This window comes from Trachypithecus francoisi, unplaced genomic scaffold, assembly GCF_009764315.1.
Source record: "Trachypithecus francoisi isolate TF-2019V2 unplaced genomic scaffold, Tfra_2.0 Lachesis_group11, whole genome shotgun sequence".
Lineage (NCBI taxonomy): Eukaryota > Metazoa > Chordata > Mammalia > Primates > Cercopithecidae > Trachypithecus > Trachypithecus francoisi.
The window spans coordinates 43,885,729-43,911,364 of record NW_022681456.1 but is presented as its reverse complement, the minus strand read 5'-3'; the positions used below and the strand labels follow the sequence as shown (position 1 = coordinate 43,911,364).

Sequence of the window (25,636 nt, the reverse complement as noted above, 5' to 3'; positions counted from 1 at the left end):
AAAAAGCTGTGTAAGGAAGGAAAAGTAATTACAGTAGACCACATAGATCAGGCTGAAACAGCATTTACAGTCACAGTAAGGACTGAATGTTGATTGAACCTAAATTATGATATAACTCTGCTGGCAGATGATGGGATAGGTAGTAAGCATGAAGGTATATGGGGTGAATGTGGTCTATGTGCCTGTAAAAGCACAAAGTCCTCATCTTCATTAATGAAAGTCATTAGTTAAAGCCTTATATTAAAACAATCAAAAAGCACCAGAATCATGTGATTTAGAGATATAAAGGTACATAACTAAGGAATAGAAGCAGCTAAAACTGTTTTCCTTCAGGAGCCAAAAATTTGGTTTGTGGTAGGGGACTTGGTATTAAGTCTTATAGAACTACCTGACCTTTTAAATACTATGCATACATTGTTTTGATAAACAAGAAGTTCAGATGAAACCTTTCTCAAAATACTCAATGAAGAAACAATCTTATTTTAGAATCTTAGTCTCCAGCTCCCACTGTGAATATTTTACTTTTAATGTCCCACTTTTTTTTCTTTTTTGAGACAGAGTCTCGCTCTGTTGTCCAGGCTGGAGTGCAGTGGCACCATCTCGGCTCACTGCAAGCTCCGCCTTCCGGGTTCATGCCACTCTCCCGCCTCAGCCTCCCAAGTAGCTGAGATTACAGGCGCACACCACTACACCCACTATTTTGTATTTTTAGTAGAGACAGGGTTTTACCATGTTGGCCAGACTGGTCTCAAACTCCTGACCTCAAGAGATCCACCCGCCTTGGCCTCCCAAAGTGCTGGGATTACAGGCGTGAGCCACCGCACCTGGCCAATGTCCCACATATTTAACACACTTAAACTCAATGGGATTTCTTGATTCTCATCATACCTATATTATACAAATGCAAATCTCACCATTCCCTTGCTCAAAATCCTTAAAATTTCTAAAAGTAACTCTATGGTGTTAATTGGTATTCAGATAAAATCTAGTTCTATGATGAAACAAGTCTGGAAAACTTTCAATCACAAAAGGTTAAAGTGCTTTTAAAAAATGAGCTTCTAGGAGTTATATAATATCACATAGTGTGTCTCTAAACTTACTTCATCAGAAGTAGGCTTGTCAAATGTTCATCTACAGGATAAGAGAAAAAAAATCCTTATCTTGGCATTCAAGGCCTTTTTAATGTGGCACCTTATGAATTCTTCTAGCTTCGTATCTCATTACAGTACCACAACCTCTTCTAGTTAGAGTGAACAACTTGTACATAATCCGCTGAAGAATGAGGGCCTCTTGGTTCCTCTCCTTCCCTCAGCTAAACTGGTACCTCTCCCAGAAAACCTTTTCCAGTCTTTACAGGCACAGTCAAAGACTTCTTCCTGAAAAACTTGTCACTATCCTGTGATTATTTCCACGTGCTGTGAATTTTTAGGAGACAGCAGCTCTTCACTTCTAATGTTTCTGGACTGGAATACTGAACACAGTCTCTTAATATTTGGAGTCCTGCATTAATCCAAATAAAGTTTAAAATCAAAGTATTTTAATTATTTTAGGTTTTACTACCATAGATGTATTTGATTATCGGATTACACCATGACATTCAGTGCTTGTTGATAGCAATACATGGTTAACTAATTTTTGGCAAGAATAATACCATGTGACAAGGATTCTCTCCTTTGACCAAAACTTGCTATGCAGGTAATTGTTATACTGTATTATTTAGGGAATATGATAAGAAAAAGCCTGTACATGTTCACTACAGATGCAACTATCCATATTTTTGTCCTGAATATTTTCTATCTACAGTTGGTTGATTCTGCAGATGCAGAATCCATGGATACAAAGGGCCGAATGGACAAGCAGAATATACACTTTATCTACAGGTCAACAAATCAAGAACGTATGCCCTAAAATGCTATATCTGCCTGAAAAATAAGAGGTACATTTAGAAAGAAATTATCAACAGCGATTTTTTGTAACTAAAAAAAACTCTAAGACAAGACATTTGTCTTTAAGTTTTAACTGAACAAATGCAAAACCAAAGTAAATTCAAGCTTAAACAAGAGTAGTTTCAAGTTCAAGCTACCAAGCACTTATAGTTTCTCTATGTTTTTGAACTAAATTTATTTATTTATTTATTTGAGACAGAGCCTTGCTCTGTCACCTAGGCTGGAGTGCAGTGGTGTCATCTTGGCTCACTGCAGCCTGCGCCTCCTGGGTTCAAGCGATTCTCATGCCTCAGCCTTTCAAGTAGCTGGGATTACACGCACGACCACCACACCCAGCAAATTTTTTTTTTTTTTTTTTTTTTTTTTTTTTTAGTAGAGATGGGGTTTTGCCATGTTGGCCAGGCTGTTCTTGAACTCCTGACCTCATGTGATCTGCCCGCCTCAGCCTCCCAAAGGGCTGGGATTACAGGCATGAGCCATCACGGTCAGTCTGTTTTTGAACTAAATTCAGACTTTTCATGTTATTAAAAAAAATAAATAAATAAAAGGGGTAAAACTGGGCCTAAAACCGTAAAGAGCTTAAAAAATACTAACCAACCAGTCAGTGTATTGTGTTTTTGTTTGATTACATTTACCTGTATTTACTTAAAGCCCATTGTATCTGTCTTACATTCAAGTTTTGGGAAGAAAGTTTTTTTTATTTTAAAATCCATTTTACATAAATGCCTTTCTGGTCAGCTGTCAGAATGTAAATAGCAATAAAAATCCTGCTAAATGCTCAAGAGCAGCAGTGAGTGATCCTATGTTCCTAAAGGGAACGAGCCTGTTTGCCTAGAGAAAAGTAAGAGCACTTAATTATTCCATAGACCTCTTCAGCTATGCTTCCCATGTCTTCAGAAGCTCCTACCAATGCAGCTGCCAACTATTTAAATTTGGGATGGGGTAGGGTGGGGGATCTTTGGATTCACTGCTTTTGATTGAGGAAAATTTACCCATAATTTCCTTTCTCCATCTCTCTCACTCCTGTTGAAAGGCTGCCACCATGGTAGATCTTCTAAATTTCTATTTTAGCAGCAAAATATCAGGGGGACAAATTATGCAAATAAACATTTGTACACAAAAACAATCTCTCATCTGAAAACCTTAGGGCCAGATTGTGATTCAGAATTCAGTCTCTCATAGTTTGGAAAGATAATGAGACACATAACCTTGTATCTCAATTTTCCCAAAAGAGCTTAGCACCCCATAAAAACCACATTAAAATCTCCACAATGGCTATGAATATTCACACTAAGTAGGACAAATAACAGCCTCACATCAGTTCAGAACAAATTTTGCAATCAAATGTGTCTGCTGCAAAATTTAGGTTAAAAATTTCAGTTTCCTGATAGTTCTGGATTTGAGAATTGTGATTATGAACCAGTATTTTCCAAAAATAAAATGAAACTCAAAGAAAATAAAATACTTAAATTGAGGACTTTGGGGAAAACAAGTAGGCAGGCTTTTTCAATCAAAAAAGATTATATATAAAATGATGGTATTCAATTACTTTTTAAATAACTGAAGAGTAATTGAGTAGATGAATGGAAAAGTCTCAATTATATTTTTAATTTAAATACAACTGTTCTAAGCCTGTGTCCTGCGTAAAAGGGTTGTTAAAGGTTCAGGTAAGATGACAGACATTAAAAAATTAACAGAATACAAAGTCAACATATAATATTATTAAATTGTTCAAAAGAAACAATCTAGTCAGATTTCATGACATCAAATAAAGCTAATGCATAAACTAATTAGACTTATAAACCAATTTAGGTTTATTAATTATCCCTCAAACTAATCTTGAGGGACAGTGTTTAAAATCCATAGTAATTCAGTCAACAAACAAACAAACCAGTCCATAAATTATGTTTGGATATTTGAATGAGTTAATTCTTACCATTGCAAATCCAACATCTGCTTTCTTTAGTGCTGGGCCATCATTTGTACCATCACCAGTTACGGCTACAACCTGGCGTTGGTCTGAGACAGTGCTGTCAATTATACCTTAAATACAAGTAAATATTTGTGTTATAAAAACATTACTCTTTAATAAGATGATTCTGAAGAACATCCTGACTATTCGGTTTTATAGACTCAAGGTTAAAAATAAATAATTAAACAAACATAGAAATGGAAATTGCTTAGATGTTAGGTGAGAACCTACTTCAGAAACTAAGGGCATATTCAGAGCAATATCCTGTCTTAAACACTTCAGATAATCACTTAGGAACACAATTTACCTAAGATATCAAAGGAAATGTATTTAGATTTTATTAAAACATGATATCCATTACTCAATCTAATATTCAGTACCTACTACTATTTTAGGAAGCAGAACACATTTCTGTATTAAGAAATTGTGAAATAACTGAAAAATCGACTTACCTTTAACCAGTGTATGCTTATCAGTAGGAGATGATCTTGCAAGTACTCGAAGCTTTGGCCAAATCTTGTCTATCCTCTCTTGCTCAATCTATAAATGTTTTATCAAAGTTAAAATATGCCCAAACATAGTTTCTTAAATCCTAATGAGCTCTCTGGCATATTTATCAGTAGCTCTCAAAAGTGTGGTCCACAGAACAACACCATCAGAAACTCCTGGGAACTTATTAGAAACATGAATTCTTGGGCATGGACCCAGATCTACCTTAGCAAATACTGTGGGGCAGGTCCAGCAATCTGTGTTTTAATAATCTTGCTAGGTGACTCTGATGCATACTCAAGTCTAAAAGCCATTGTTTTTCATTTATCATTATAAGACCAAATTAAAAAAATCCCCCTACTGCCTATGAAAATAGAACTTCCTTAATTGAGCATAAGAAGTTCAGAGAGTTTGGAGTTCCCTGAAATATGCTCCATATCAGCCTTTCCAACCCATCTCCCATTACTCCCTTATACATACTGTACTTCTGAAATTGGCCTAGATTCATCGCCACTACTTTCATATAGCATTCATAGCAAGAAATGTTTACTTCCTTTAGGACCAATTTATTACTTCTCTCTTTTATCCCTTAGAACACTAGTATTTTGCTTCCTAAGGTATAGACTGCATTTATTTCATGCGTGGTGCCTAACATAGTGCATATTCAGTATGTGTTTGTTGAATTAAATTCCTAATATATTAAACATCTGTCAACCAAAAATAAATAAATAAATATTTACCTCTCCTTTTTCATTTCGTATTCTTCTGTTAAAATCTTTACCTTCTAGGCACAGAAAATCTTCCCCAGGATGTAAAATACCACATTTGGTAGCAATGGCCCGAGCAGTATTAATATTATCACCAGTGACCATCCGCACAGTAATTCCAGCCCTCTGACACTTTTTAATTGCATCTGGCACCTGGTTTACATTAAAAAAAATTACAAAGTTAAATTGGTATTTTTAGAGGGAAAAATATTTCACTGCACACACCTGCATTACTTTATAGTCCCCCAAATGATGACAATGATACAATGACTTCATGACTGATTTCATTTCCAATACTCAATATTTCTTTTCTTGCACTATTTTCAATAATCTCTTTCCAATTCCACTGCCAGACTTAGCTCAGGCTTCGTTTTCAGTTGTCATCTACTAATTTGTTTGCAGGATTTATTTACAGAAGGCTTTTTAAAGCACGCTTCCCCCCGGCAACCATTAGGCAATTCTTTTCTGGTTGGTTTTCTACCTTTCTGGTTTTACTACCCAGATTACACCAGAGTAAAATGTTGGTATCCTTTGTTTAGGGCTAAGGATGGCTCACAATCCATATCTTTTAAGCGTTACCTTACTTACTCCCATACCTTCAATTTCCATCTAATTCCATTGTATTCTAATGACTTTAGAATCCACATCCTGCCCCTACCTTACTGTAAAAGGATTCACAGTTCCACCTGAAAAGTGGGTATCGATTCAGGTGTCTAAAAGCAAAACCAGTTTCCTTTACCTATCTAGCAGAAACCTAAGAGTCACCTGTACCTCTTCTTTCAGTTCTCTTACCCTACATCCTTAGAAGCCAGGAAGTCCTGTGGATTCTACCTCAAATTTGCCCTGCATCATGTCTCTGCTGCTTGCTGCCCAATCTACTTCAATGGCTTTTTAATTGGTACCCTGCCAATTAAAGTTTGTTCCCCCGTTAAAACATATGATATACTTGATGGTAGAGTTTATTTCTTTAAACAGAAATACACTTTCTTAAAATATACGATGATTCCTCAGCTGTTATCACAAACCACAAAGTTCTCAGTGTAACAGAATCACTGTGCCTGTACTACTACAGTTCCTTTCACCTAGAAAATCTTTTCCTGCTTTTCTATAACCAGAAAATCCACACGGATCCTACTGGAGCAGGGGTTGCAAATTAAAATGCCTACAGGATCATGGAGGTAATATACATGAAGAAAATATGCTGAAAATGATAAACCCCCAAGACAAATGCCTAATGAAAGAGCTATTTAGCTCCAGCCTATTTCTGCCATGATGAAATGAGAGCCCAATGTTCACAGCACCTGTAATTGCAAAAAGCAAGAAACACAGATTTGTGCGTAATCTCTTCATATTTAATGTTTCTAACCCCGCCTCCCCCAACAAAGATAACCTGACTGAAGGCTAACTTTGGACTGCAGTCTACCTGTTTGTGAAGTCTATCCTAAATCCAGTGTAAATCTAACTTATCCGGAGCTTTCTTGGTCTACTTAGACAAAACTGCACCTTCATCTTATACATACCTCTGTTACAGGTCATCAAGTCATACTATGGTTATTGTTTACCTGAATCTTCAATGAGCTTCTTGAAGACAGGACCTTTACCTTATCTTTGCATCATCAATACCTAGTATGCCTTTTGTTCATTTAACAAATAAGCACCAGGCATGTGACTGGAGCTTAGTATTTACTGAACTGCTGAATTAAGTATCTTTGGGATAAATAATAGCAAGGGGACATTTTCTAAGGGGTGCACATTCCAGACAAGGTACTTTTTTTTTTTTTTTTCCCCAAGATGGGTCTCACTCCGTCACCCAGGATAAAGTGCAGTGGTACAATGCTGATTCACTGTAACCTCTGCCTCCCAGGCTCAAGTGATCCTCCCACCTCAGCCTCCTGAGTAGCTGGGACCACAGGTGCATGCCACCATGCACGGCTAATTTTTTGTATTTTTGGTAGAGATGGGGTTTCACCATGTTGCCCAGGCTGGTCTTGAAATCCTGAGCTCAGGCGATCCGTCTGCCTCAGTCTCCCAAAGTAATGGGATTATAGGTGTGAGCCACCATGCCTGGCCCAGGGTACCATGTTTTAAAACATGTATGTGATGTAACTAATTGCAATTTAAATACATATTTATCTATAAGTTTTAAGATTTACATCAGAAAAGTTATTTTCTTCTACCCAGTCAACTCTTAGTGATTCAAATCATTGGAGGGTGACATCACATGCATTTACTCAAACTAATATTTACTGAATGCCAGGCACTGTGCTTAGGTCCTAGTGCCAAAGTGATGAGCAAAAGGACAGGGCCTGCTGAAATTATTTTTTCAAAAAAAAAAAACATATATATATTTGACACTAAAAACACTTGTCTGTTTTATACAGGTATGTATCTCCTGTTATCTCATTTGAGATAAAATCTATCTTAAATTTTTATATCTAAGCAGTCCTTGATTAGGTAGTATCCCAGGATCATCTGGACAGGGAAACAATGAGTAAAAGGGAGAAATTGGTCTCAGGTTAAAACTATGTGGCAAATAATACATAAGAAAGGCACACTAACATTTATTAACTGCCTACTAATCATCAGATGCTTCCAGCTTAAAACTCACAAACTATCTCTACTTTTACATTTAAGAAACTAAAGCAAGGCCAAGTACTTATACATATGCAATAAAAACTGGATTTGTTCTAGACATCTAATTATTCAAGAATCCCTCCACCAGAACTGCACTGTACAAAATAGAGAAACTCAGAGAAAGCTGTTTCATATGACATCGTCTCAATTTAGTATATAAATACCCATCTCATTTTGTGATACTGAGAAACAAGTGCCATTTACATGCTTTAAAAAGATAAAACTCTCCATCAACTGCAATGCCAAGAGCATGATAACAGACTGATGTGTCTTCCAAAGAATGAAAGTTGCAGACATCCTGATTTAATGTTAAAGTTTAAACCATAAGTCAATGTATAGAACTTTGAAAAGCCAGGCACAGTGGTGCATGCCTGTAATTACAGCTATTCAGGAGGCTGAGGTGGGAGGCTGCTTGAGGCCAGGAGTTTGAGACTGCAGTGCACCATGATCTCCTGCCTGTGAAAAGCCACTGTACTACAGTCTGGGCAACATAGGAAGACCTCTTCCTTAAAAAAAACAAAAACAAGACAAAACAAAAAAACGACCTCTGAATGATTCTCCTGTGACCAAATGGCAAATATTACCCACCTGGCTATTTTATAAGCATTTGAAATTACAAAACCCCAAACCAAATTTATCTTGATCTCTCAACAGGCTGCTGTTTCTGATTCTCTTATTACATTGGTAACCCTCTACCAGCCACCAAGTTATACAAGTTAGAGACTGGTTCCATCTCCTTTATAAGACTTCTAACTGTGGCAACCTCTTAGTCATAAAAGCCTTCTTCCCCAGCTGCACACTTTCTCTAAAAGATCTTTAGTTTCATCAGTGATTTCTTCAGACTAGCCCACTTTCAGACTCTGAGGTCCAAATGCTCGACATACATTTGGATGTCTCAGACACCTCAACAATGTCAAAAATGGAATATCCAAACCCAATATATTACTTCCTATTGGTTCTATCTCCGCTCACTTTGAAATCATTCCTTTCTTTCCATCTCCTATGCCACAACTGTAGGCCAAGCCATGATCATCCCTTGCCTGGAATCACTGCAATACTCATTAACTTCCCTGCTTCTACTCTTCTTCATCTCTAATCCCTGTTTTACACAGTAATCAAAATAGTATTTTAACAACATAAATCATATCACCTCCCAGCCTGAATTTCAGAAAATTCAGAGCGCTCACAGCCCACTAAGGCCAGAGATCATCTCGTCTCCCCCTTCTTCTTTACACTTACAGCCACACTGGCCTTCTTTCCACCTTTAAAATAGCTAAATACTTTTCTCACTTTCACTTGCATTTCTCATTTTGCTTGGAATGCTCTTCTTGCAGCTATTTACATGGCAGACCCACTGTGAACCATCAGATTGCATCTCAAATGCCACATCCTCAGAAATTCCTAATGCAGTCTCACTCCATTACTTTATTTCATTACACTGTGCATATCTTATATATATATATAGCCCTTTTGCACTAGTAATTGTCTTATTTAATATCATCCCCCCAAAATGCCATCCTGCCACCCAGAATATAAGGCCTATGAGAATAGGCACCAAGTCTTATTCCTCTCAGAATTCATTTTCACTTGACACGGTGTCCATGTATCTATCATTCTACCTACTTAGCTGTCTTCTTCCTCTAGAATATAAATCTCAAGACTATTCTGGTCACTGCAGTATTTCCAGTTCCTAGAATAGTGCTACATATTAGGTTTTGAATCAATTAGCTGATAAAGTCACTGAACAACAGTGGTTTTCTACTAGTGCTGTTATTTATGTTGCTTCTTTGCTCAAGATATACTTAACTGCTCACTCTCTTTCTTGGTTTAGATAATGCTTCCTCCTTAAGAATCAGATCAGGTAATTAACCTCTAGGAAGTCTTACCTGACCCCTCCAGTGGTTAATACAACACAGTAGTCTTTTAAGCACATGTGTTTTAGACAAAGCTGGTATTTTAACACACTAGGTGTACTGTCTAACACTCTATACATTCTCGATTTTTAAAAATCTGCCAAATAAGAGTAATAGTATGCATACCTCACAAAGTTAGACATTTAAAAAATTACATGTAAAGCATGTGGCTTAAGTATATGGCACACAGTGAGAACTCAATAAAAAGATGCTATTAGGGTAAGTTGGGAACTCGTGTTCCCTGCTCATATAACATGCTCTGTATATACCCAGCAAGGTACTAATATACTGGGTTGCAATAATCATGTGTTTGGTTCGTTCCACATAAGACAGTAACTTCTTTGAGGCCAGGGATCAGATCTCAAAACTCTTAAGTCTCGAGTACCTTAAGATAGTGCCTGGCACACAGTAGTTGTTCAACAAACTTAAAAAACATAAAAAAACCAAATAGCAAAAAAAAAAATTTTAAGAGCAAAATCAGTCTAGAGCTGCACACCATCCTATATGACACCTACTAGCAAGATATTTTAATTTGAATTAAATAAAATTTAAAAATCCTGTCTTTCAGTTGTACTACCCACTGAAAACTACATGTCAGTAGTCACACATGGCGAGTGGCTACTATACTGAACAATATACAGAACATTTCTATTATCACAGAAAGCTCTACTAGACAATGCTAGTCTAGAGACTGAAAACAAATAACTTAATGGCACCTATTATTTAAGATAAATAATAACTGAAAATTCTACCCACTTTAAGGCACTGTGCTAGGTTATGGTGCTATGAACACATAGGATCCCAAAGAGAGGCTGTCTTTAAAAACCACAAAAGCTAGCATATGGCACCGTAGGTACTGTTATTTCACTTATCTTGGGTTCACACAGGGAAAAAAAAAATCACAAACACCAAGAATTTTACTAGAAAACTGGTTACAATTAAGGCCTAGGTCCTCTATAGTTACGAGATTCTGCACATGCAGAACACAGAATGTTTCACCACCTCAGGTCTCACAGGATCTTCAATCCCCACAACAGCAATGCATGTAAGGCCGGTGACAATATCATTTTCATTATCCCACTCTGGTTCTGGTTCTCCTGCTGGAAAATCTCTGAATGCAAGACATATGGTTCTCAAGCCTTCTGATGCCATCGGTTCAATCACAGTTTTTACAATATCATCACGGTCCCTTGGTCTGAACACTTTTGCCTCACCATTAGCACTCAAGATTTTGAAACACCTAAAAGGAAATGTTGAATCCAAACATCAATAATTTAAAAAAAATAATGGTTAATGCCATTTAAGTGAACTGGCAGGCCTAGAAATCATGGGATCTGATATCTGGAATTTAGAGAATTACATATAATTCATTTTTATAGACTTAAATTCACTTTTCACCCTCCCCTTTACAAAACAGAACTAATATGTATGGTTCTCATTTGATAGTTCTCCATTTAGCAGTTACTCTAGAACTTCTCTAAACCTTCTCTTTTGGAAATGCAGTGCTTTCAAAGAATCCCTGGGTGGCCACGGAGAATAAACTATATATACTTCACCATTTTGGTACAGAATCAGACATTAGTTTTAAATAACACCAAAATCACAAATGTGTTCTTCTTTTAAGGTAAAAAGCCAAGTGTAGTCAACCCCTTACCTGAGATGTTGTTTCATCACCTATATTGTTTTAACCATGAAAGAAAAAAAATAACTTATTGTTAAAATAAGCATTCTATCAGAATGAGAGTTAATGCTAAAATAATTATTATTTTCAGTGACACTACTACCTTTTCTTTCATTATATAATGAATAAAAATCACACTATATACCTATTTAAAGTCTGTTTTTCATAATGCCTCTCTATACTCCTCTCCCTTGATGATGCCATCTCCTCCTGCTTCTAGGGAGGTAATTCCCAAATCCGCATCTTCCACTTTGTTTTTCAAAGCTTTCCATCACTGCTGAAAAATTCTACCCAAATGTTTTATCAGTACTAAACCTTAATGGATGAAAGCCTGGAAGCCGCCTCTTCACTGCCCATGTAATGTGCATCAACAGTACATTTGATCATCATTTTGATGTAAGTCTAAAATTTCACTTTAATACTTATTTTTCCTGATCATCTCTCTACTATTAGCTCCTAAGTCCTATACATTTCCCCTCTGAACAGCCTCCTCAATGTGTCCACTCCTTTTTATTTCTCCTGCTACTACTTCCTTCTGGTTCTTACTTCAAGCTACAAAGCTACAGCTACTGTGATAGCAATAGACTTTTAACTGATATCTGTCTGTAGCTGATTTTTTTTTCCTCTAACCCACCTTGTTCCCTAATGCAAGAATTATCTTTAATCACAGCTTTGATGATTCTACTACTTGAAGAAAAAAATACTTCATTTGTATTATCTGGCTTATTTAATTTTAATTGTTCAGCCCAACATTTAAAAAGTCTCCACATCACAATGCAAATATTACTGTGAGAACACTTGCTGTATGTTTACTGTCCATCAGGCTTCATGCTAGATAGTTGGTATGCATTATTTCATTTAAGTGCCACAGAGTTGGTGGTCATCACCCCCTCTCTCAGACGAGGAAAACAGAAGTAAGGGAAGAATCTGCTCCATATCCCAAAGCTAGTTAGTTGCAGAGGAAGAGTCAATGCATGATCAGTTTTGATTAAAAAAAAATTCTCTTCTAAACCATCTATCTACTACCCACAAGCCAGAGATGAAACAAATTTCTAACCTTTTACAATGAAATCAGGTAACTGAGTGTACTGTGGCAAGAAGAAAGCTCTATATGGCCTGTGTGCCACAAAAACCCATCACTATTCAGCTGAACTATACAACCAGATATTCCCCTCCCAAATATGACCTGCTGTGGTTTCTCTAACGTCAAAGTTCTCATTTCATACCAAAACCTATCTTAAATGCCCCATCCCTACAGTGTGATCTCTCACCCAAAAACTTTGCACCAATTTATTATATGCTGCCTTCAGTTATTTATTTATATATTTGTCTCTTAAACTAATTGTAAAGTGTTCATTAATACTGGTTTATAATCCACATGTAAGCAAATTAAAAGTATATTTTAAATATTTACTTTAATATTTTAAATATTATAATTTCAAATGAGTTCCAATTTTCCCAAATTGCTCTACACTAGTATTTTTTTTTAAAACCAGTTCTCTACTTCTTTAATGGAATTAAAGAAACCAAAATAATTTTACCACCTTAATATCAAATAAACATCAGGAGAATTATATGTGAACATGTTACAGCAAAATTAAAGCTACTGGTCTGTAAAAGGACAGCAAGAAAGAAAAATTAGTATTCAAAATGACAGGAGTATTTAAATATGACACTGCAGCCGCATAAATATGATAAATCTCATTTTGATATAAATGGGGAATTTTCAAGATCCAGCTTTTATGCTTTGCTATTCTAAAAATTATTCCATAATTCTCATATCACATTCTGAGTCCAGTAACCACAATGAGCGCTGAAGATCTAAACTTAAGGCCAGGTGCGGTGACTCACATCTGTAATCCCAGCACTCTGGGAGGCCGACACAGGCAGATTACTTGAGGTCAGGAGTTCAAGACCAGCCTGGCCAACATGGTGAAACCCTGACTCTACTAAAAATACAAAAATTAGCCAGGTGTGGTAGCAGGTGCCTGTAATCCCAGTTACTTGGGAGGCTGAGGCAAGAGAATCCCTTGAACCCAGGGGCAGAGGATGAAGTGAGCTGAAATGGCGCCACTGCACTCCAGCCTGGGTGATACAGGGAACCTCCATCTTAAACAAACAAACAAAAAAGAGACATAAACTTAATTTTCTTCCCAGGTTTTTCAAGATTCTACATATTAAAAAACAAGTAAATCAACTTCTAAAAATAAACATCAAACTATACTTCATTAAACATACCAGACTGAATGTAACGAGTTTATTTTCCCTATAGTAAAATACTAAGAAATAAGAGAAGCTAGAGTGTGAAAATGGCAGAATAGCTGCAGCAAATATCTATCTGGATACCATAAAATATGCTAAAAAGCTCTGAAGTCCTATCAAATGCCTGATGTTCACAAAAAGAAGACAACAACAATAACAATACAGTAGATATTCCATAAAGCAACTATAGTCAGCAATTTATTCATCTAAGCATTTTACTCTTACTTTTTCAGAATTATCTCAGATGCACCCTTGCTGAATATTCGGTAACTTCCATCTGAATTTTTCAGAACAGTACTCATGGATTTCCTAACAGAATTGAAGGTGTAGACTTTGTACAGTGCTTCTTCTGGTATTTCATTTCTAACATCCTGATAATCCCGTTTTAAATCCAAAAGAAGTCCCAACAAGGCACATTCAGTTTTATTACCAACGTGACGAGGTAATCCACCCTCTTTCTCTGGGGGCTATAAGAGAAAAAGGTTTAGTAGCTAGTATCATCTCGTTTCTCTACGAACATTTAATTTATAATGTAAAACAGAATGAGACATTCTAAAATAAAATTACAGAACAATTGTCTAATATCAACACTTTAAAGAAGGACACAGAAAAGTAAGGTAGAAAGGAGCCTGGGGTGAGAATGACATGGATTCTAATCTCAGTCCTGCCACTTACTAGCTACGTGAAATTTGACAATTGCCCAACTGCTGTGGTCCTTGGCTTCAGTATCTGTAAAACAGGAGCACTTACGACCCCAAAACTAAATGATATAAGATGTATAAAGTTTATAGTTGGTTCCTAATACAGAGTGGAACTTAATTTTAATTTCCTTTTCACTTAACTTTAATACTAAATCATTCAAAATTAAATCTACTTTACCAATTTTTATGGATTAAAAGTACATGCATTAAAATATTGTTCTCTTAAACGCAGTGAGAAGCTTTATTTCCTTCACAGTGCCTTCAGAAATACTACCTTACATAATCATCACAATGGGATTAAGGGCTGATGTGATCATCTTTACTCAGTAATTAAAGAAGGTAGCTCAGACTCTCAGCTAGTAAAAGGCAAAGTTAGATCTAGAACCAAGATCCCATAACTTTCCAATGCAATCAACCAATTCATGTATGTTTTCCCTAATGAACAGCTTGCAATATTATTTTTGTTAACGATTTTCATCCATAAATCACTAGAAGAGATTAAGTCAAAAATAACATTGCATGCTTTGTGTTATAAATAAGATTTCCAAAACTTGTAAAGTTGAAAATTTTGTTTTATGTGGTGGCACACGTCTAGAATTACTTTACTGCATTAGTTCTACAAAGGTCTAAGCACCACCTTTTAGGTAGAAACTACTGAGAAACCAAACAGAGAACATGGCAAGCATATATAAAACATGTTATTTTAAGTTGAAATCAGGCTTCAAAATTTTCTCTAAGTTGAGAGCTGACCTACTACAGTAAGACAGCTTGATCTTTCTCAAAAATGAGTTTAACAATAATTTAAAATTAAATACATGTTCTGGTTATAAGGGTGGAGAGTTTCTGAACACAGGAAATTCAAAATATAGGAGGAGAAAAACGTAAGTAAACAATGTTTATGTTGATCAGCAGACCTCACTCATAACACAAATTTAAAAACCATTATATAAATAAATATATGCCTTTTAAAAACTTAACACAGTTAACTTTACACACAGTAATGGTGGGTCTGAAGACGTACATATAGTCCCATCATTATAGATTTAAAAATTAATTTTCATATATATAAATTATTTCAAAAACCTTACCAATATTTTTGATGTATAAGCACAATTCACAGAAATTCCTGTTACAAGATAGGACAAAATATTTGGTGGAATAGCTTCTGGCTCAGGAACCTTTTTATAATGTTTTTCATTTATGTAAGCTTGAACAACTGTCATTCTGTTCATTGTCAAAGTTCCTGTTTTATCTGAACAAATAGCTGTAGCATTTCCCATGGTTTCACAAGCATCCAGATGCCTTACTAAGTTATTATCTTTCATCATTTTCTACATTAAAAAAAAAAAAAAACTAGTTAAGCTGCATATAAAACCAATCACCTCATTACATTAAAATGATTATAAATTGTTTAAAATTAGAACTAAAACTCCCAGCTTTCTATAAATATAATGTATAAAGTACCACTGTAATACTAAATTTTTTTTTTTTAGCATATTTGACCTATTACAATAAGCTAAACACAGTGCTAGAGCTTTCTGGGGTTTCAATCATTTTATTGCTGCATAACATAACCTAGTAAATCCGTTCAGGTACCTGCATCCATAAACAAATAACACTGAATATATTATATGTCTCCAACGGTTTTTGCAAAATGTCCTCACATTACAAGAGCAATGACAATCTGTACAGTGGTACTTATAGTAGTGCAAGAGTATATTAAAGGATTAAGCCTCCCTATTAAGTGGAAAACAAAAGATTCTTACATCAGTGCCAAGGAAAAAATGGCTTTTATCAGCTAAAATAAAGAGCTTGTGGGTATGTAGTTGCTTGGTATTTTTATTATTAATTCTGAAAGAGTTAAGATATCAAAACTAGAATGAGTCATTTTTTAGCTATTCTATATGCTGGCAGACTTGGCATTTTCATCCTTAGCAGCAAACTGTGTCTCACTTCTTTCTCTCATTTACAACAGAAAAAATCATTTCTAAAACCAACAGTTTTCACAGTAGTTTCACAGGGCATTTAAGCTAAAATACCTTATAATTAGTTCTCAGCACTTAATGTGGAATGGGTTAAAAACTATATGAAGTTATTTTACAAAGTGTTTTCTGTGATGACTAATATGCAAGATACTGCAAAAAAATTGGTTCCTTGAAAAAAATATGTGAAAAACAGATGCGTACTTCCTAAATTACTTGTGATTTACATATTAAAGATTAGAAGAATGAAGTTTTGCAGTAAAGAAACCATGTTCAGTTTTGTGAAACACTAACAGAGAATCCATAAAGACTACACCTCTGTGAAAAGAACAGTAATTGGTAACATTAGAGCTAGATAAACATCTAATAAAGGCTTAAAAAAGTAGTTAACTTGTTCTTACTAATTTTATATTCAAAAAACATAAATCAATCCTACCAGTATCGTTCCAATCAATTGAAAAATTAGTATCATTAATGACTACTCAAAATAAACTAATGAACAGTTTGGTAAAATGACTGTTCTGTGTCCAAAACTTGTATTTACCCCAAATATTTCAAATTACTTTAAAATATCAAAAAAGGACAAACAGATGATTATACTGTATTTTATCACTTTGATACATTTACCAATTTATTTTTAAAACGAAAGTTGTTAAATGCCTGAAAAGAAAATAAACTCAAACAGTAAGCAAAAAACATTCTTATCAAGACAGGTCTAATAATGAAGAGTGCAAAGGTAGAAACGATGACTAATTAATTAATATTGCTCACTGTCAGCAACGTTTCTTAAGGAGAACTAGTAATTAACATTTGAAAATTTACAAAAGCAGCATTCTTCGTTTGGTTATAATTTTTTACCTGCAAGATCATTTTGAAAAAAAAAGTTCAAAATTGTCCAAGCTATGTTTAAAAAAAAAAAAAAAAATCCAATCCACCTTTTCCGTAAGATAGAAAATTGATAAAAATAAATTAATAATCTTTTATGACTTTAAGGTAAATAGCAGTAAGCAAAGCCATCAAAGCTCATTTCTTAGTATTCTACTTGGAGAACAAGAAGGACTGAGCTACTATAAATCAAGTGGTCAGAGGAAGGTGACACTTGAAGAGACTTTATGAATAAAGAAAGAGAGCAGGTTACTCAAAGGAAGGAACATGTGGGCCCTGAAGTAAGAATACAGTTGAGATGTTTGAAAATCATTAGGAAGACTGGTGAGGTTGGGCCAGAGGAGCAGGGAATGAGCACTGAAAGGTAAGCAAAGGCCAGATTGGCAGGGCCTTGCAGGCCATGGTAGAGTTTGAATTTTACTCTAATTGTCATGAGAACTAACTGAAAGGTTTTACACATGGAAATCATAATTTTTTAATTTGTTTTTATTTTTAGAAACATGAGCCTAACTCGCTCACCTTAATTTTACAGACGGGAAAGAGGTGACGTGACTTGACAATATAACTATCACGTAGCGAAAATCACACTAGAACTGTGCCCAGCAGAGTCGTGCTTAGTACTGTGTGAAGGCTGCCCTATATGGAATGCACAGGTCTCTTACAGAGATATTCAACTGGTGGGAGGTACAGGGCATCAATGACAACATTTCTAGAGAAAATAGTGTACATTTATGAAAGTCCTCTCTTTCAGAAGCAGAAAAGGAGTAACTAGATGGGCATTTTCTATACCAGCTAAGGCTTTAAACATAACAATGTCTACTGAACAATTTTCTACTTACTTTGACTGAATAAGCCAGTGAGATCGTGACTGCAAGTGGAAGACCTTCTGGCACCGCGACCACTAAAACCGTAACTCCAATAATGAAGAACTTCACAAAGTACTGTATATAAATTGGTGTGCATTCAGCAAGCCATGGTCTTTTCTGAACCCAAAAGGTGTCAATGACAAAATACAATACTAAAATGATAACTGTGATGGCAGACATCAACAGACCTTTCAAAATAGAAAGAAAAATGTGATTATTTAAAGTTCCAGACACTAACCACTGCCAGATATATATTAACCACTGTAAAGAGTTATAACTTGCTCGATAGTACTGAATTTCTCTGAGAAATTGTTACTTCTTTCTTGTACCTAACTTATAACTTGACATTGTCGGATTCAATTTTTTGCTTCCAAGTACAGTCTTGTCCCCAGGAGAACTGGGAGAAAAACACTTAGGATTCTTTCCTTAGACTTAATTATATCTTTGGCCTTGTACTGAAACTGAGACAAAAATAATACGCAATGATAAGGAAGTACCCAAAGCTTAGAATAAACTGGTGCTTTACATATCCAAGAAGCAAGCTCCCTAATGCTTAAAGAGAAACTGGTAAAAATCTGATCAATGGGGAGACCTGGAATTAAATACTCAACCCATGTTTTTAAAAAATAACATTAAATAAAATTACATAGTACGAACTATTATTTCTTCAATTTTTTTTGCTCTATCCTTACTGTTTCATTAACTTAGTGAACCAAGAGTTAACCATGTATCTTGTGGGATACTCTACTTTTTGACATGTGTATGAAAAAATAGGGCAGCTGGCTGGGTGCATTGGCTCACGCCTGTAATCCCAGCACTTTGGGAGGCTGAGGTGGGTGGATCACCTGAGGTCAGGAATTTGAGACCAGCCAAACATAGTGAAATCTCATCTCTACAAAGATACAAAAATTAGCTGGGCATGATGGCACGTGCCTGTAATACCAGCTACTCCGGCTGAGGCAGGAGGATCGCCTGAACCCGGGAGGCTGAGGCTGCAGTGAGCTGAGATCGTGCCACTGCACTCCAGCCTGGGTGACAGAGCGAGATTCCGTCTCCCACCCCCAACCCCCCCAAAAAAGAGGCAGCTGGGCACAGTGGCTCACGCCTGTAATCCCAAGACTTTGGGAGGCTGAGGTGGGAGGATCACTTGAGCCCAGGCATTTGAGACCAGCCTGGGCAACATGGTGAAACTCCATCTCTATTAAATTTACAAAAATTAGCCGGGTGTAGTGGCGTGCATCTGTAGTCCCAGCTACTTAGGGGGCAAAGGCAGGAGGATAACCTGAGCCTTGGGATGTCGAGCGTTCAGTGAGCTGTGATCATGCCACTGTACTCCAGCCTGGGTGACAGAGTGAGACCCTGTCTCCAAAAAAAAAAAAAGAAAAAAGAAAAGGTAAGTCCACATATCTGGTTCTAACATCCCAATCTAATGTCTACTAAGTGGATTTACCACCTCAAATTCACTCTTTTCCCCCAACACGACACATGAGTCATATTACAAAGAGTAAATATTTGCTATTAGATAATAAGCATACTGAGGACAGAAGCAAAAACGTCACTTTTTCCATCACATTCCTAGAGAGTAGTAAAATGATACAATTTAAGCAATTTCAATAATACATGCTTATTTATCCACAGTGTTCTTCCAAAAAGATACTACTGCTGGAGGTCATGCTGTTTTTAACCTCAGAGCGCTGCTTTTTCCCTTCAAGAACAGCTGTATTAACAAGTATTTTCTAGTGATGGCAGTGATGTAGTAACTTCAGCCTCACTACAATAACCCCAGTGCAGAACTTTAACATTAGAGACATAACTAAAAATTCTCATAGATAACCAGTAAAAAGATGAGCAAAATGTGTGATGAAATTTTATTAAAATACAATTAGTTCATCTTAACTGAATAACCTCACAGGTTGCCTTTTCTCCACTTAATGCAGAAATTCAGAGATGAGTGCATAGACTTCTAACTGGACAGATTTAGGCACACTAATCCTAACCCGACCGCTTATTAGCAAATTGTAAGTACCTATAGTAACTCAAAGGGCCTGGTGCACTGTAGCTAGAAGTGAAAATATTTCAAACTCCCCTTCTAGTCACAAAGCAACAATTTCCAGGCTTAACTGTGTCAAAAGACAATTTTTAAGCAGAAAGCATATTTAAAAATAAAACACTTTATTTTCTTCTCCATATCATACCTGCTTTGCCAATCTGAACAGCCAGTTTTGTAAGTTTCCCTTGTAAAACAGATTTTTCCTTTTTTGGCAAATTTGCTTTCTTTTTATCTTTTTCATCACCATCTCCACCTTCTTCACTCTTCAGTGGCTGCATTTCCATGGCGGCACCATCCTGGGCTTTTGCTACATTTAAGAGCAAACACAACTTCACTATACTTTAAAGGCACATATCATTATTAACATTTTAAAGAAATTTTAAAAATCAGTTTCTTACAGAAACCAGTAAAGGTATAAGCATTCAGCTTTGTGAGTGTGTGTGTGTGTGTGTGTGTGTGTCTACACAGAGAAAATAAGACAAAAGTGACATTAGGTTGTGAAACTTTGTACCAGATTTGAAAATGTTGTGCTAGGTAATGAGGATGACGCATATAGGGTCCTTAAACTAAGAATTAAAGAATATTAAATTTCTTTCCTGTGCGTTATGTTAGGTAACATCTAAACAACATAAATTCTTCCCCTATAATTTATGACCATGACATAGAGATTATGTATAACCGTATGTATACAGAAATATGCATATATTTATGGACTCTTAAATAAATGCAACATTTATGCTATATATTTTGTTTCTTATGCATTTTTGCTACTAACTATATAATAACCAATGTTCAAATACTTGAAATACTTAAGTTGAAAGTTAATCTACATAAACTTACCCTAATCCCAAAATCTAAAATACTCCAAAATCTGAAACTTTTTGAGCACTGACATGACACAAATGGAAAATTCCACACCTGACCTCGTGTGATGGGGCATAGTTAAAACTCTGTTTCATGCACAAAATTATTAAAAATATTGTACAAAATTACAATCAGACTGTGTAGAAGGTGTATATGGCAATGCATAGATAAATTTCATGCTTGGAGCTGGGTCTCATCCCCAATATATCTCATTATGTACATGCAGATATTCCAAAATCCGAAAAAAAAAAAAAAAAAATCAGAAATCTGAAACACTTCTATTCCCAAGCATTTCAGATAAGGGATACTCAACTTGTACCACAAATCATACTTAAAATCTTATTACCATTAACATTGTAGTGATAACAAGACTAAGATAACGGCAGGAAGAAAGGTTAATCCAAGCTAACATATATTGCTGATTTTCCCTGCCACATGTATCTTACTTTTGAATAAATATGGTACACAGTAGATCTTTGGCTATACTGAAAACAAGCTCACTGTACTTCTGTCCTCCTAAATTTACCTTTGTTGCGATTCTCAATAGCTCCATCTTGTTTCTTATCTGTAGGAACAAAATGGGAATTAAAGCTTTCCAAAAGAAATGAATACAGCCATGCTAAATTATGCAGAAGTAGTTCACATTTCTATAACAGTTGTTACACAACGGTGTGTGTGTCTACAGATTAGCAAACATTTGACTTGTGATGACCTGCTGGGTCAATCACTCCCTAAGTCTCACCTATGGGAGAATACTGCAAAATAATTTAGGGTGTCTATATTTGTTTTATTTTTCCATAAGACTTCACTATTTTATAAGCTGTAACAAACCTAAATATGATACAGAAGATTTTAAAACCAAATACAACCCTAAGAAAGCAGAAAAGGGCAGGGGTGGAGAGGGAGGAGGAAGGGATGTTATAAAAAGACAATGGGCAGCCGGGTGTGGTGGCTCACGCCTGTAATCCCAGCACTTTGGGAGGCCAAGGCAGGTGGATCATCTGAGGTCTGAAGTTCAAGACCAGCCTGGCCAACATGGTGAAACCCTGTCTCCAGTAAAAACAAAAAATTAGCCTGGTGTGGTGGCATGCACCTGTAGTCTCAGCTACTCGGGAGGTTGAGGCGGGAGAGTTGGTTGAACCCAGGAGGCAGAGGTTGCAGTGAGCCAGGATCATGCCATTGCACTCCAGCCTGGGGGATAGAGTGAGACTCCGTCTCAAAAAAAAAAAAAAAAAAAAAAGACAACTGGCACACAGGAGAGTGTTGATGAGACTGAGGACAAAAATTTTATGTACAAAAGATAGGAGAGGCAACTTAGCAAAACTAGAATACGAATGTACAGAATAAACCAGTAAGACTACCAGGTAAGGTAGCTCTCCAAATCAGCTTATATTTGGAAAAAACAGAAAGATGAACGTATCTGAAGCCATAAAGTAACGAAGGAAGGGACAGGCCTATTGTCTGGAGTAGGAACTACAATATTAAAAATGACAAAGAGCAGCAGAACCATTCAGTCTATATTCTTCTAGCTTCTTTATCGAGGAAAACTATCTTCAAACGGAAAACATGGAACAAACATGGTCAAGAAGGAATAGAAGCTCAAGATTGATGAGGAGATAGTAAGATAATACCTCACTACTTTTAATGAGCTCAAGTTTGGAGAGACCAGAGGGCCACAGTCCAGGCCACTGAGGGAACTGAGACAGATTACCCTGGACTGCTTCTGAGTAATCGCCAAGGTAGTCAAGGGAATGGGAGAAGGGCTGGAGGTCCACAGATGAAAAAATGTTGCCCTGTTCTTTTAAAAACAAAACAAAACAAAACAAAAAAAGGGAGTCAACAAATTAGATGTTAATTTCTGGGGAATGTTCTGGACTAATAAAACCAGTGTATAAGACTTAGGGGGAAAAGGAGCTTACTGGAAAAGACACTGTGGAATAAAGTCAGGATGCAAACTTCCCTTCAGCGTCCTGTGACTTTCAATTCCTGTGTATTAGGATGAGCACAGCATAAAAGAGTATACTCTTGAGCCACAGAAGAGGGTGCGACCTGCCACTTACTAGCACTTTGATCTAGAGCAAATGACATAATCTCCATAAACCTCAGTTTACTCATCAGTAAAAAAAAAAATAGTCTTTACTTTATACAGTTGTGAGGATTAATGAGATAGTGCATGTAAAACACTTAATAAATGGAACCATTATTGTGCTGGTTTTCAAACTGCATTCTACTCAGCCTTAAGAAACCTATGGAAGCACACTGAGAGCTGCTTCAAGGAGGACATAGGAAAAAAACCTAGAATGGGGGGCTTGCCACCTGGATCTGAGTCTAGAACTTTTCACATACATTTTTGTTTCAAATAGAGATTTTATAGCTAATGGCAAAACTCAAAGAACAAAACAAACCACTCAAATATTAAAACCACTGCTATAGTTACAGCAAACCAGGATTTTAGCCAGGCCATTATTTTAGAATGTTTCAAAATACTCATGTGAGAAACAACAATATGGGTTTACTATCCTAAATAACATTAAATAAATCTAAGTAGCTAAACCACAGTAAATGCTGTCAACCTAAAGGGAAAAGACTCCAGAGGGGTGATCCTGAGTGGGAAAGGAAGGGTGGTACAGCAGACACTTGGAAGCAGGGTAGGGAGGGCTTTTTAAAAGTGGCATGCCCCTAACTATGAGATTCTGAGATGTCTCTTGCGTATAAGTTTCTTGTAAGATCCTTGTGGATAAATGGTATGATTATCAAGTTTGCTGATAACAGAACACCTGGAGGGACAGGAGATACAATAGATCAAAATTTTAAAAAGATTGTGTTATCTAATGATGGGCTGAATATAACAAGAGAAATGTAAGGTGTCAAAGTGAAGTCCTAGTCTTGTGTTAAAAAACCAAGCACATTAAGTATAGAGTAGAAATGTGAATAATTGAAGAAAACTAAAAGCTCAGTGAAACCAAAATATAATATGGCTGATAAAGAAAGCTACTGCTAAAGTAGCAGAAAAAAATCCACAAATAGGAACTGAGAGTTCGATTCATTTTGCTGATCAGATCACAGGAGAATGCCAATGCAAGTATTCAAGTAGATGCTGAATTTCTCTGGCCATGATAAAGGGGACTGATGTATTCTCTAAAGGCCCACGCTACTAAGTTTAAAAGAAAAATCTTCTTTTAATTTTTTGTAGAATTTTTCATACCAGAATCTCTTGAAAGAAGGTATTAGTTCTTAGAATTATTTGCCATATTTCCAAATACCAATTATAGAAAATTGTTATTCTTACTTTTCTTTTCCTTTTTCTTCTCATCTTTCTTCTCTTCCTCTTCACCTCCAGCTCCAAGTAAGGTAAAGATAATTCCAGTTTGAGAATTTACACCTACAGCTGTAACTACCATTCTTCCAGAGCCTTCCATTACATGAGTACCTATAACCAAAAACATAGTTTGTTTTTAAAAATTCTAATAGATTTCCTTGCTACACCAAATTTCAAACTTCGGTAATACTGTTTTTAACATCCTCAACATTTAGAAAATAATAATATATATATATATATATATTTTTTTTTTTTTTTTTTTTTTTTGAGACAGGGTCTTGGTCTGTCACTCAGGCTGGAGTGCAACAGTGTGAACATGGCTTACTACAGCCTGGATCTCCTGGGCTGAAGTAACCCTCCCGAGTAGCTGTGACCACAGGTACATGCCACTACACTCTGCTAATTTTTTTAAAAAAATTTTGTAGAGACAGGGTCTCACTATGTTGCTCAGGCTGGTCTCAAACTCCTGGGCTCAAGCAATCCTCCCGTCTTGGCCACCCAAAATGTTGGGATTACAGATGTGAGCCACCATGTCTGGATCAATAAAATAAACTTAGTAAGACATTAAATAAAACTTATTTCTTATACTTAAGGTTTTAACTCTAATCAGTCATATCCAAGTTCAAAGCTCAATCTACTACTCACTTACCATATAATATTAGGTAAATTGTAATAACTCAGTTCCCTGTCTGTACAATTCATAGAAATATAATGAGATTTACATTTCTCATATAAACTTATAAATGTAAAGTGTTTAGCATACTGCCTAGAATTTGTAGGGGTTCAATGAATGCTCATTATTAATTGTAACCTAAGGTATGAGGGACATTTCTCTGAGAAAAACACTGCTTATATGTATCAATGACAACCAATTTCACATTTCCCACACCCAACTTCACAACCTCTACCCAACACAAGCTTTCATTTCTGCCCATCTTCATAATTGCAATAGCCCCCTACTTAGTCTCTGTGTCTTCTCAGTTCATCCTGAAATCCGTTTTAATCTTCCTAAAATGTGATTTCATCATATACTTCTCATGGCTCAAAAATTTCTGATTCTTCGTTGCCTACTGGATTGAGTCCAAAGTCCTCACCTTGAGACCAACCCAATCTTACAAATTTAACTCATCCGCTACTCTAACACAAAATTTCATTACAGAAAACTAGGAATCAGAGATGAGAACATGGACTAAATTCTGACTATGTCCATCAAAACAATTTTGCATGTTGGCAGGCATTACTATTCTAATTTTCTAGAAACTTGCCCAAGGTTATACAACTACTTTTTTTTTTTGTAGAGACAGG

General features: G+C 36.1%; 1 protein-coding gene across 6 annotated transcripts in view; it reads right to left on the bottom strand.

Annotated features, from left to right (window-relative positions):
• ATP2B1 (ATPase plasma membrane Ca2+ transporting 1) overlaps positions 1-25,636 on the bottom strand; it is a 117,587-nt gene that overhangs the window by 18,231 nt on the left and 73,720 nt on the right. For all 6 annotated transcript variants that reach the window (XM_033221102.1, XM_033221099.1, XM_033221098.1 and 3 more), the window contains exons 6-15: positions 24,302-24,442; positions 21,539-21,577; positions 20,294-20,455; positions 18,072-18,286; positions 15,454-15,696; positions 13,890-14,131; positions 10,724-10,961; positions 5,148-5,327; positions 4,371-4,458; positions 3,883-3,989 (exon numbers count right to left, since the gene is read on the bottom strand). In XM_033221102.1, the coding sequence (XP_033076993.1) occupies positions 3,883-3,989; positions 4,371-4,458; positions 5,148-5,327; positions 10,724-10,961; positions 13,890-14,131; positions 15,454-15,696; positions 18,072-18,286; positions 20,294-20,455; positions 21,539-21,577; positions 24,302-24,442 (1,655 nt within the window). The remainder of the gene's footprint in view (positions 1-3,882; positions 3,990-4,370; positions 4,459-5,147; positions 5,328-10,723; positions 10,962-13,889; positions 14,132-15,453; positions 15,697-18,071; positions 18,287-20,293; positions 20,456-21,538; positions 21,578-24,301; positions 24,443-25,636) is intronic.